A 14,182-nucleotide genomic window follows, 5' to 3' on the forward strand; every position below is an offset into this window, starting at 1 on the left:
GACTTGATTTTCACCATTTTTTTCTTCTTAACATTTTCTCATTTCTCCAAAATAAACATCTCACTTCAGTAAAAAGAAAAACTGTTACTGTATAAGAATGTAATATGTGTGTTTTAGTGGATTTACCAGCCTCCTCCTCGAATGCCTTCCTACTCTGCAGAGACTGGAGAGCTAAAAACTAATTTCCTAGATTCCCTTGCAGAAAGTTAAAAGTAAGGCAGAGGCCATCCGACCTGGTGCTTTATCTATTCTGAGTGGCATCCTTAGCCGTGGAGAGGTTGACTTTTTCTCCAGTTCCAGTGTCTAGTCACTCGGTGACAACACACAGCTGCACCACATTCCTCATTGCCGGACCACAGCTCCCACAGCACGTCCTATCATCAGCGACTCCAATCGTGAACCCCCTGGACTGCTGCGGATGCAGCAGTTCCCCCGATAGGGGCGAGGAATAGATGTTTTGCTAGGAGTCCTTTCTGGAGACCCAAACTCGAGCCTGTTCCTCCATACCTTCCAATGACTTTATAAGAAACTAAGTAGTTTCAAAATTCCCAGTATACTCCCCATTCCTCTTCAAATAGCTGGAGTGGCCTGTTTCCTGCAAGTAAGTTGTGATACAAAAATGATAAACTGCATATCATGTGCTCTAAAAATAATTTATACTGAACTCTACTCCTGAAACACATATTGTACTGGCATGTTGGCTAAAATTTAAGTTAAAAAAATAAAAATAATTCATATGACATCAATCTATTTTGGAATACGGGGAGGACATGCAAGACTAACACACAAAAACATGCACACATATGGGGAAAAAGGATCACACTAAAATGCCAATGTAGGCATCCCTGATGGTAGAACTATGGGTGATTTAAATTGTATTTTTGCTTATCTTTCTTTAATTTTTTTTAAAGGAAAAACCTTAAAAGCCATTGTTTTTCCTCAAAAGGCACAAAATCTTCTAGAGAAGGAAAAAAACGGAGTAATTTCTGAACGCATCTTGAAATGTTTTAGGCAACTAGGTTAACTAAAGTTATTAATCTGCACGTAACACCATATACACACTGAAGTATGGCTCATGGTCTAAAGAGGGGAGCAAGTCCCAATGGTTCATGATCTCAGAACAAATATTTGTCTATTCTAGTGGCACAGTCAAGCTGACTGCTCTCTGCTAGAAAAAGGGCAGCTATCTTGGGAACTAAACATATGAGGTGAGACTGACTACCCAGTACCGCAGCTGTTGGCAAGCTTTCTTTGTTTATAATAGCAAAAGTATATTGCTTACAGTTGGCTAGCCATTTTAAAAGGCGCACAACAGAATGGAAATGCTTTCACCTACTGAAGCATTAAATGAGATTTTAGAAAAGAAAGGGCAAAAGTGAAATGAACAAAGAAGACTTTAAATACTTTTTAAAAAAAATTTTTCCACATTAAGTAACATTTATATATTTCTGGATTGCTCTTTATTTGTCCATTTTCTCTACTCACCAGCTTCATGACTTAAGACCCAGACAAAGGCAAGTCATATTTCTTTATTCACTGGCAGACATTACCATGAAGGATCAGATCACAAAGCATTTACAGTCATCAAAGAAGCAGATAAAATAAATCGTTCTTAAGCTATGGAAATTCCTATCAAAGAATTTTATTAGAATTAGATTAATAAGAAAATATCCTTATACCTATTAACACAGTTTTATAAAGCTATTTTTAAATATCATTTGATACTAGTCACTCTTGTTAAAAGCATCTTTCAATGACAAGTTTTTAATTCCTATAAACACTGATTTTGGATCTTTTATGGTTATTGTTTTCTGTGACCTAAGAAACCTATGGCTATCCTCAAGTCACAAAGATATATTCACCCATGTTTCCCCCTAAAAACCTTTGTATTTTAACTAGTACATGAAGGCCTATGATCCATCTCAAATTCATTTTTGTGAAGAATGGGGGAGGGGCGTCTTGGTTCATTTTTTTCCACATATGGATGTTTAGCTGTTTTGGCCTCATCTATTGAAAAGACTTTCCTTGTCTGTCAGATTGCTTTGCTACCTTTGTCAAAAATCAAGTAACCATATAAATGTGGATTTGTTTATAGGCTCTCTCTTGTATTCCACTGATTTAACTGTTAATCCTTATGCTAGAATCACACTGTCTTGATTAATGGATACTACGGACTACAATATTCCTTGTATTGCTTTACAAAATTTGGGCCTCTATAAAACAGGATATATACGGGCACCTGGCTGGCTCAGTCAGGAGAGCATGCGACTTTTGATCTTGGGGTTATGAGTTCAAGCCCCACATTGGGTGTAGAGATTACTTAAAATATCTTAAATACAAAAAAACCAGGATATATAAATTAAGTTGAAATAATTGAATGATCTCAAGATGAGCCTAAAATAATCCTTATGAAATCATTTTCTAAAATTGTATCATGGTTTTGAAAACACTCCATAATTACTATTGTATCCAGAGCAAAATACATTTACCCACAAACAAATGAGAAACTACAAATTCTTCTTTATTACCTTCAACTGAAATTATGTATGAAAAATATCCATTAACTTTTCTACTCAATTTCCCACCAGATTTTCTCACATTAGTTTTTTAATAATACCACAATGTAGTTAAGTTTTAAAACAATCCTTAAAAAACTCATGTGTTTGAAGCTAGAAGATGAATACACAGTCCCCCTACATATGCTTAAACTTTTCCATAATAAAATGTTAAAAAGTCATGTATCAATTTCAGAAACGTATCTAGAAAAAAAAAAAGTAGATAATTGCCTTTATAAAAAGAAGTTTTATAAAATCTCCTTTAAAGTTTAACTTGGAAAAGATTAGGAGCAAGAATACAATTATTTCATAGAATCAAAAACAAAGCAAATTCCAAAAGCAATTTTAAAAAAATCCATTGTCAGCTAACTATACATGGTTCTTGGAAACTATTGGCTACACCAATTTCATTCAAATTGCCATAGAAGGATCCTCCACCATGACATCATATTTTTTTAAAAAGCAGATAGCCTGAATTGTCAAACCTCTGATTTTCTTATAGATACATACAGCTTAGCAGTTTGAAAAATGTTGCCAAACTGAGAGCAACACCGAAAGTCTTGAAAATTTATCATTTGTTCTTAATCTGAAATTCTGTTTTGAAGAATACTCACACCTTCCTAAAATAATTCTATAATACATAAATAAATAACCCCAAACACTTAAAGAAAGTCTGCTAAAATAATTTGGACGTTTATTACTTTTTCTACTGGCAGCAATGAAAATCACTAAAAACTATACTTTTGTCTTTTTCAAATGGTCTGCATTAAAACCATACTTTCTCAAGATAAAATTCAGCTTTAAAATCCTCAAAATGTTTAGATATCAAAGACATATACCAATTTTCTTTTCATGATGAAGAGAAAACAAGAGATCCAGTTTAATCAAGATCTGACATTCATAAATTTTAAGCTTGTAACTGAACTAAGATTAATTTTAACAATTACAGGTAGAGAATATCATTTGTGCAATTTCTAGGTTCATTGTGATAGTATACATCCAGAGAACCAACAGAAGTTCTCAGATCCAATGTCAAATAATGGGATTTGGGCAAGCACTCTCAACATCACTTTTATTTAATATGCACCACATGCACATGATGCAGGTAGGGAAGGAATCCATGCATTAAAGACAAGACAGACTGGTACTACGCCAAACGTGCACTGAGTCAATTGGGATGTTGCTCAAAGTTCTTTATACTTAATGGTTTCCATGAAAATAAGTGCAGAAGCAGAAATGTGGACACATCCCAAAGCATCTTCTTCATTTGGTTTCCTGCGCTTTCTTTGCATTCTGTTTTTCTTTTGCCTAGAAGTTAAAGATTGTATTCTATAAAATCTTACAAGTCCATTTTAGGTCACATTAAAATTTGTGTAAGAGGGTATCCTTAAGTTAAAAAGATTGAAACGCATCGTTTTTAAGATTTCTAGAGCATTATCTTTCATAACTCGAGACTTACAACAAACTACTGCGGACAAATTATAGTTATGCTTTACCCTCAGTAAAAAAGGATCATGTTTGGTTTGTAGTTCTTTCCTATCTGAAGTTAAAATGTATTATTATAATGATCTAAAAATACATAATTACTAATTCCATAAAATCATACTCATTCATAAATATTTCAAAACAATATATTTACATATGTGTCCATTTCTCATTCAAATTGAGTAAAAGAAAAATCTTACATTAGTTTCTGCATATTCGAACAAATGAGTTTAACATCTCACTAAAGGATTATGTATCTGTAGTATTGATAAACTTTATTTATACAACCCAAAAAATGCTCTCACACTTTATTTCATTTATCCTCATAACAATTAGATAGCTTGAACCCAGTAATTCTATTTTATTTTCAGCAGATGAAGAAGACAGAGCTTACAGATAACAAACTTGACCTAAGTCACACAGCTAGAAGAAAATAAAACCTCGAGAGGTCAAAGACACCTGTTCTACAGCAGTGCTTTTCAATGTACATACCAATAACCTGGGGTCCCTATTATAATACAAACTGATTCAAAAAAATAACTGAGGTTCTAAGTTTCTAACAAATTCTCATATGATACCAATTCTGCTGGTCCTCAAATGATACTTTGAGAATAATTCAGAGTACTAGAATATAATATTCTTTCCACTATGCCACTTGAATCAGAAAGGAACAAATAGAGTTTTGCTATTATACAACTAAGAAAAAAAGTCCTTAGATTAAAAAATAGGGTAATTAGGACAATTACAATCTTTTTTATAATTCATTAGGTAGGGGTGCCCTTGTGGCTCAATAGGTTAAGTGTCCGACTTGGGTTCAGGTCATGATCTCACACAGTTTATGAGTTTGAGCCCCACAACGGGGCTCTGTGCTGACAGCTCAGAGTCTGGAGCCTGCTTCAAATTCTGTGTCTCCCTCTCTCTCTACCCCTCCCCCACTCACACTGTTTCTCTCTCTCTCTCTCTCTCAAAAATAAATAAGCATTTAAAAAAATTATAATGCATTAGGTAGTATAATTATTATACAAATAGTGTATTTTATTATGATAAAATAGAGTGCTATGACTTAGAATATTAAGAGGAAATATGTTATGTGTATCATATAAAATAAAACTGCTGGGGTGCCTGGGTGGCTCTGTCAGTTAAGTGTCCGACTTCAGGTCAGGTCATGATCTCACGGTTTCTGAGTTCAAGCTCCACATCAGGCTCTGTGCTGACAGCTCAGAGCCTGGACCCTGCTTCAGATTCTATGTCTCCCTCTCTCTCTGCCTCTCCCCGACTTGTGCTCTCTCAAAAATAAATAAAATGTAAAATAAAACTGCTTGCATGAACATTTTTAGTTAACAAGCATAACTTGTAATTTGATATGTATACAATTTTTACAATAGAAATTGTTTCCAAATAATGAAAATACAATTCAACTTCAGATATAATTTGAAATTAAAATACATATTTTTTCCTTATTGACCCCTGAATATATAGAATGTTTAGTTGGATTAACAAAAATAAATTTATACTTTATGACATAAACTTTATAACATAATTAAATGAGCAAAGACATAATGCAGAGCGTGTCCATATAATTATTAAAATATATAATTCAGATAAAATTAAGAAGAAGTTAAGTAAGTTTTATAACTATGTATTTTTAGGTTACATCCTGAGCAGTGTTTATGTAATGTATATTCAACGCCTCAGATAAGAGTAGAAGCCTTATGTAACAAAAGTGCTTATAAGCCAAGATCTTAACCTAATTCATTATAGCCATATGCCCTTGGAACAAAGTCTTGATCTTTTCTTTATTATTCTGTAAAACAAAAAGATTTCCAAACCCAAACACTTTCATGCCATCACAGGCTATAAGCAACTGTCTCAGTTACTCTGAGATCTGATCCTGGACAGGTTTGGCATTCAGCATCACTGCCGAGAGTAGTCTCATCTTTCCTGTTTGGTTCCTTCTACCCCTTTTATGCTTTGTTCCTTTATTCTACTTTCCCTTGGCATGGGGGTTTGGGGGGGGGGGGGGAGGGGAGGAGCATTTCAACTTACTAATTTCTTAGTTAACTTCAACTTATCCATTTCTGAATTCTACATGTAATTTTTCTTAGAAGTATTACCATTAAGCATTTATCACTATTAAAGCCCTTGTATATAATTATAAAATCTCATCTTTATTCTTTCATTTGTAACATTAGCAGAAAGTGATATTCAATATGATACAATAACTCCTTTTTTCAAAATAAGATGAACAAAATATATTTGTGCTTAAGGAAGCGGACTTATTGGTAGACAATAAGCATTTGATTCTAACTACAGATTTAAAATTTTGTGGATGTGAAACTTCAAGGGGCATAGCTATTTAGGAGCCCCGCTGTGCTCCCCCCTGATCTTCAGCATGAATTTATTCTGGCACCTATCAGAACAATTCTATTCAACACGATACTATAGTTGTTTATTCCTTGCCCCAACTATATCATGAATTGCTTAAGAGGGAAGACATCTCTAGACTTTAAGAGAGGTCCAGGAATAAAGCTGCAACTAGATAAATGATGAATGATTTTAAAATTTCAAAAATTTTTATCAAGTAATGCATCTGAATTCCTTTAGGGGATACTCCTTAAAGGATATATTCCTTTAGGGGAATCCCTTAGGGGATAACAGATATTGCATATACACGAAGAATAAATGTAACCTCAATATTGCTTATGCAATATTATTAATCAAAAAACAGTTGGAAGAAAGAGGCAAGAGGTAGAAGATCAATAACTACCCCCTCAAAAAAACAGATGCAAACACAAGAACACACTGAGCTGGTGTTCCACCAACACCAGACGCTCATGCTGCCACCCTGTGTCCAAACTAACGTCAACTCAGAAATTACAGTTCCAATGGAAAAGCTGAAAAGCTGTTCCAACTACGCTTTCAAAAAACTCTGGGGATATACGGTCATTAAAATCAAACAAGAATGGTCGTTTTCCTAATTTGCACCAAAAAGTTTATTCACAGATCAGTTTTGAAGCAAAATACATACATATTAAATTTCCCTAATAAACATTTGTCTGGCCTTTAATAACATTTATGTATATTTAGAATCTGATGTAACATGTTTAACATAACAGCCTACATATTAATATTTTAATATTTTTAATAGTGAAATATTTCATAGTGTTGCATGCAAAGAACACACTATGGAGGTACTTCAGAGACTCACAGAATCCTAATTGTTAATCTGAAAATCTAAAAATCAGTTTCCCATCTTACACTTTTATAGCTTTAATACCCTGGGATACATGAATAGAAAACCTATATGGAAAAGAGAAGATTGAGGGTGCCCTGGGTGGTGGCTCAGTCGATTAAGTATCCGACTCTTGGTTTTGGCTCAGATCATGAACTCACGGTTCCTGAGATTGAGCCCCGAAATGGGCTCTGTGCTGACAGTGCAGAGCCTGCTTGGGATTCCCTCTCCCTCTCTCTCTCTCAAAATAAATAAATAAACTTTTTTTTTTAATTTTTATTTTTTAACGTTTATTTATTTTTGAGACAGAGAGAGACATAGCATGAACAGAGGAGGGGCAGAGAGAGAGGGAGACACAGAATCCGAAACAGGCTCCAGGCTCTGAGCGGTCAGCACAGAGCCCGACGCGGGGCTCGAACCCACGGACCGTGAGATCATGATCTGAGCCGAAGTCGGACGCTTCACCGACCGAGCCACCCAGGCACCCCAATAAACATTTTTTTAAAAAGGGGAAGACTTAGCAGTTTTCTGCAATAATTTGTGTACTTAGTGCTAAAAGCAGAAGCACACGTTTCAGGATCTGGGTAATAAGGTATACACAAAAACCATAACTTTCACTTCGTATCATTTAAAATTTAAAATTTATGATGATATAAAAAAGCTGGGTTGAAATGTATCTTTGCTTCATACTTCAATTTTTTTTTTTTTAACGTTTATTCATTTTTGAGAGACAGAGAGAGATACAGCATGAGCGGGGAAGGGGCAGAGAGAAGGAGACACAGAATCTGAAACAGGCTCCAGGCTCTGAGCTGTCAGCACAGAGCCTGATGCGCGGCTCGAACTCACAAACCGTGAGATCATGACCTGAGCCGAAGTTGGACGTTCAACCCACTTGAGCCACTCAGGCGCCCCTCTTTGCTTCATACTTTAAAATTAATAAGAAACACATACCTACCATGTGCTCTGCTCTTAAGTTAATGATCCAAAATGTTATTTGCCTAGTACTGTCTTCTCAAAGTGTTTCTCAAAACGTGGTACACAAACAAGCTGCATTAGAGTCACTTGGGGTAACTCTAATTAAAGATTTCTTCCCCTATATCAGAATATCTGGGGAGGGGCCAGGTAACATGTATTTTAAAGAGTATCCAGTGATGGTCACTTTTAGAAACACTGATTTACAGTATAAACTTAAAAACAATTTAATTGCATTGCATTTATTCAATAAATATTTAAGTGCCTTGTTCTGAAGATAAAAATCTTAGAAATCAGAATTTTTCACAAACCTTTGTTAGTTTTTCTTCAGCGGAAAGAATACTAGCTTAGGAATGAATACAAAAAACCCATTTCTTAGTCTAGGCTATGGTTATTTTTTCCCCCTTCAATGTCCATTCCAGTTTTAAATTCATCGATAATTCAAATTTTTCTTAAACTAAAGAACAAAGAATCTATTATCTCAATTATTAACATTAAAAATTTGCTTTCAGAGGCACCTGGGTGGCTCAGTCAGTTAAGCGTCCAACTTCAGCTCAGGTCATGACCCTGCAGTTCATGAGTTCAAGCCCTGAGTCAGGCTCTGCTGACAAGCTCAGAGCCTGGAGCCTGCTTCAGATTCTGTGTCTCCCTCTCTCTCTGTCCCTCGCCTGCTCACATGCTGTCTTTCTCTCTCAAAAATAAATAAACATTAAAAAATATATATATTTTTTAAAATGTTGCTTTCAGCTTAAAGAAAGGAAATGTTTTAAATTTTATTCTAATATATTAGGTACATTCTGAGTTCGTAACACTAAGGATTCTGGAAGGCTAAAGCAGTAGGGCAATTCCTTATTTTTATTTTACAATATCAGGTTGAATTAATGCTTAGCTAGAATATAAAACAATAGGAGAAAGCCAAAAAAATAAAATAAAAATGCTTCAACAAATTTCACCTCTACTCAAGCCAAAAAAAACAAACAAACAAACAAACAAACAACACAACACTGTTTTGGGGGAATCTAAATCTAATAAGTATTCACCAGTAACTTACCTTTTCTACTAGTGGTATTAACTGCTGGTGTTCTGCTAAAGTCTTTAATAATTCCATAATGAAAGGCAGATAATTATGCTTCCTTCTGATATTTTCGATCTGAAAGTAAAACAAATATCAAAACACACTAACTTTACATTTTTACTAAGTTCCTAATATTGTAATTTTTGCATCCTACTCAATAGAAATGGGAAAAAAATCTTCCATTCTCATGACAAAAAATATTAGAAATAATGAGATTATATCCCCACTGAGAATAAAGACTAATACAATAAAAAATACGAGGAGTTTCTTGGGTTATGGTTTCCCACCCTTGGCTTAGCAAATAGCTGAGGCTTTTAAAAGTCTAAAATTATTTATGAAAACTTAACTTATGAAAGCAAACTTAACGCCCACGTGGTAAATTAACTTGCGATTTGCTACTATAACTATGCAAATAATCAGGAAAGCCTAATGAAAGCAGCTTTATTCTGTGATCAAGAATAATTTTTCTCTGAATTACTTTTAATCAAAATAGGGTGGACTATAGGGAAAGACCTGTACTTCAAAGGAAAACTATGCATTGTCTAGGACACCTCTCCCAAGTTACCCAATTCGAGTTTTTCACTGCCATTAAGCTATTAAATATTCTGTCTAGCAATTTATTTCCCTTCTCCCGTAGAGAAAAGTTTCCATCTTTAGTAAATTCATTTCAATATTCCTTCAGATAAACTTGAGCTTCTTGACTTCTCACTTGAACTAGCTGTGACATCTTACGGGTTCCTCAAATTAAATAATGAATTTAATAAAATCTTAACATATGCTCATTTTATATCAGTAGGAGAATCATTTTACCTTTTGGAACAAAGCATTCTCCAACAGTGTAGCAGGTAGAGATTCTGAAAACCAAGTGTGTGTTTTACTTTAGGCTAATATTAAAACTTGGTTAATTATGGAATAACCCTGCATAAGAATGCATAAGTGGTGGGTAGTTATTTTGTGTACCACATAAAATGGAAGATAAACATTCAAGCTTTTATTCCTTACCTCCCTGTCTCTATGAACTTGGCCCACCTTTTTCCTGCCTGGAATACTCGAGCCAGGCCCTACTTCCAACTAAAGAAATCTTACTAGTTCCAGGTTCATTTATTTTATTTAACAGTTATTTGTAGACTGTTAAATATGATGCAAAGCACTATGCTAACACTGTGATGATCAATTAAAAATTTTAAAAAAGACAATCCTTGCCTTCAAAGTGAGATTCAAATGAAAACCAATGCTTTTCCTACTATGATACACATGAGAAATAATATAACTATCATTTCCAAACTCATGCAAAATTCAGAGCTCCCTTCATACTTTTTACTGTCTCTGAAAAAAGCTTATCAGATTGCAAATGAAGGAGAATGACATTATTAAAGATCACATTGCTTTATATTTGCCTTTCAATTACATAAATGTTTGCCATAATTAAAATTAAATCAAAAAAATTTTAACAGCCTAAAAAACTAAAAAGGAAAATAAAACAAATGAACCCAACTGTGTACCAAATTGGTGATAGAATCACACCAAGAGAAAATTTTCTGAAATAACTTTAAAAACACAGTAATTTAATTATATATCCAAAATGGGATATATCCTAAGAAAAAACTTTTCAGTTGTTATTAATGCTACTTACTACTATTGCTGTTTCTGTACCTTTATATATATACACTTATATATACTTATAAATATATGCACATGTTATATATATATAGCATAAGGCAAATAATTATTTGCTTATACATGAATATACTATATATATATACAGCATAAAGCAAATAAGTAATTACGTTAATATTGTTAGGAATCAAGATTTTCAGCTTAAGAGAAGAAATGTGAGGTGCCTGGGTGGCTCAGTCAGTTGAGCACCCGAGTCTTGATTTCGGCTCAGGTCATGATCTCAGGATTCACGGGATGGAGCCCCACATAGGGCTCTGCGCTGATAGCACGGAGCCTGCTTGGGATTCTCTCTCTGCCCCTCCCTTACTCATGTATGTAGTCACATGCTTTCTCTCTCTCTCTCTCTCTCTCTCTCTTTCTCTCTCTCAAAATAAGCATTTAAAAAAGAGAGAGAGAGAAGATGCAAATAGTTAATTTCAAGTATAAAGCCATTTAATTCTTTCTTTTTTTTTAAGTAGGCTCCACATGCAACATGGGTCTTGAACTCATGACCCTGAGATCAAGAGTCCCATGCTCTACCAGCTGGGCAAACCAGGCACCCCAAGTCCTTTAATTCTAAATTTAAATACTGAATTCACATTATATTTTCTCTTCAAACTAAAACAAGCAGCAAACAAAAATGTATTTCTTAGCTCTGAAAAGGCCTAGACATAATGACCAATTGGTATCACTGTGTACCCAAAGAGTGGTTTCTAAATACCATTTCCCAACAATAGGACACAGAGCTTCTTGAAAAAATGGCTAATCCAAGTCTGAAGCAGGAGATCTACAAGGTGATTCTGAAACATCTAGTCATGCTAGAAAGCAAGGAAACTATCAGAGATGACGAGAATCCCATCAAAAGAACTTAGGAGACGGCCTGAAGTTGATCCTAATGGCCAAAGATGAAATAATCTGATCATCCATAACTGCAGTGAACTGAAGCATCAAATCAGTTAAAAAATCTGTTCATAACAACACTTCAAAAAAAAAATTAAAAAGAAAGAAATCTCACTAGTTACCTTTGTGGGGTGCCACGGAATCAACTAATTATTCTGAAAACTAGTAATTGATGGGGGAAAACAATCAAGTATTCAATATACTTTCATGTTAAAATATACTACTCTATATTAAAACAATAAAGGAACAAATAAAAGGAAAACATACCTTATATCTTTTTAGTTTCTGTACTTCTTCTTCAATAAGCATCTGATTTTTGGCAACCTCTGACTGAATAGCACTTAACATATTATTACCCTGATCTGTATCCATGGGTTCCTCCTTAGGGTAAAGAAAAAGAAACACCATACCCTAATGATTGAGGCTTGAGTCCAAAATATTTTAAAATTATATACATAGTACAATTATTTCCAAATTTTACTCTTAATATTGGTGACAGAATTCCAGCCTACTAACTGCAATATTAAAGGACAAAAGCCCTAAGTAGTACCATCCATATTTCTATGTTCTACAATAACACATATGCATTTTTAACTAAAAACAATCTATACTGCAATATGCTGTGTTGCTATAATCTTTTGCTCAGCTATAAAATAAATATGCTTAAATATGTTCTTAAGAATATGGGATCAAAGAATGTAAAAAAGGTACTATTACTAATTATCTTCTCCAATCATATTTACTACAGAAAGATAATCAATCATATAGGCTAGTAAAGATTACATGTATCTAAATGTACCCAAGTAATTCTTTGAGAAATATATTCTAACTTGCTTAATTATATAATGAAATTAGTTAATTGCTAATACTTATATCCATTTAATATTTGTTTTAAGTGGCTTACATATATCATCTCATTTAATCCTCACAACAGCCTTATAAGGTAAATACTATTTTCATTTGACCTTAAGAAACTGAAGCACAAAGAAATATTCCAATTCATGCATCCATTAAGTGACAAAGCCAGGAGCTGAATCTAGGCAACCTGACTCCATAGTGTATTCTCTTAATCACCACTCGGGACACTTGATTAAATCAGGAAGGAAGGAATGAGGAAAGAGAAGGAGGTAGGGAGGGAGGGAAAGAGAGAGAGAGAGAGAGAGAGAGAGAACAAAGGAAGTAGAGCAAGAAAGAAAGATAAAGAATACTTTCCCTAAAATAACTAAACTAGAACTTTGCACTTAAAAACATGGCCAAAAGGGGTGCCTGGGTGGCTCAGTTGTTAAGCCTCCAACTTCGGCTTAGGTCATGATCTCATGGTTCGTGGGTTCAAGCCCCGCATCAGCCTCTGTGCTGACAGCTCAGAGCCTGGAGTCTGCTTCAGATTCTGTCTCCCCCTCTCTCTGCCCCTCCCCCACTCATGCTCTGTCTCTCCCTCAAAAATAAATAAATGCTTAACAAAAAAAAAAAAAAATTTTAAACATGGCCACAAACCTCAGCAAGTTGTCTTTGTAACTCTGCTATCTTCTGTTCATATATCATTTTTCTGTCAGACACAATGGCCATTAAGTTAAATCGAATTTCACCTTCACTGTACCTACAAAAAAGTTAAAGTTTATAATGTAATAAAGAATTGTAACACTATTACAATTAAAATAATCTATTGTGATTACCCTATGGCTCTCTAGGATAAACACAAATCTATCAACGGCTAACAATGAAAATAGACATTTAAAAAAGGCTTTCATATATGAAAGGGTACAACTGCAGTAAAAAAAACAAAAAACAAAAAACCAACAACAAAAAACACCTAGCTAAATTTAATCACAAACTTTTAAATGTTCTGACCTCAGAAAAAAATAACTAAACTAAGACCTCACATTTGTTAGATTAATTATACTGGCATTTTTATGGTAATTAACCACATTCCTAACTTACACTTTTTTCTAAATCATTATATAGTTGCTATTTTTAATTAATATATTTTTAAATTTCACTTTATACTTTATATTTCATTATAAATAAGTTGTGAAATATTTATGTATTTTATTAATGTGATTATATCCTGTTGTAAAACTTCCGAATGCTATTTTCGCTACTCTGATACCAGAGTATCACAATGATATAAGCTTGTTGATGATAGGGATTGACAGTAGAAAAATTACTGCCAATATTACATGAATGGTGCTTATTCAAGATGTTTATAGAAAATGTAAGCCTGTCTTTACATTATTCACCTCTAACATTTTCTCATACAAAATTCTATCCACTGGAAAGCACATAGCCCAATATAACCTATAGTGCTTT

General features: G+C 34.0%; 1 protein-coding gene across 4 annotated transcripts in view; it reads right to left on the minus strand.

Moving 5' to 3' along the window:
* Positions 1-1,514: 1,514 nt before the first annotated feature.
* The window catches only part of UCHL5 (ubiquitin C-terminal hydrolase L5), a 41,483-nt gene continuing 28,815 nt past the window's right edge, over positions 1,515-14,182 (minus strand). For 2 of the 4 annotated variants that reach the window (XM_053908984.1, XM_019465600.2), the window contains exons 8-11: positions 13,370-13,472; positions 12,143-12,253; positions 9,296-9,394; positions 1,515-3,863 (exon numbers count right to left, since the gene is read on the minus strand). In XM_053908984.1, coding sequence (XP_053764959.1) covers positions 3,819-3,863; positions 9,296-9,394; positions 12,143-12,253; positions 13,370-13,472 — 358 coding nt within the window. In that variant the 3' untranslated portion in view covers positions 1,515-3,818. Of the gene's footprint in view, positions 3,864-9,295; positions 9,395-12,142; positions 12,257-13,369; positions 13,473-14,182 lie in introns of all 4 variants that reach the window. The other 2 variants (XM_053908983.1, XM_019465599.2) reach the window with 1 other exon arrangement.

The sequence above is a fragment of the Panthera pardus genome, unplaced genomic scaffold (genome assembly GCF_024362965.1).
Source record: "Panthera pardus isolate Hobbes unplaced genomic scaffold, ASM2436296v1 HiC_scaffold_21, whole genome shotgun sequence".
Lineage (NCBI taxonomy): Eukaryota > Metazoa > Chordata > Mammalia > Carnivora > Felidae > Panthera > Panthera pardus.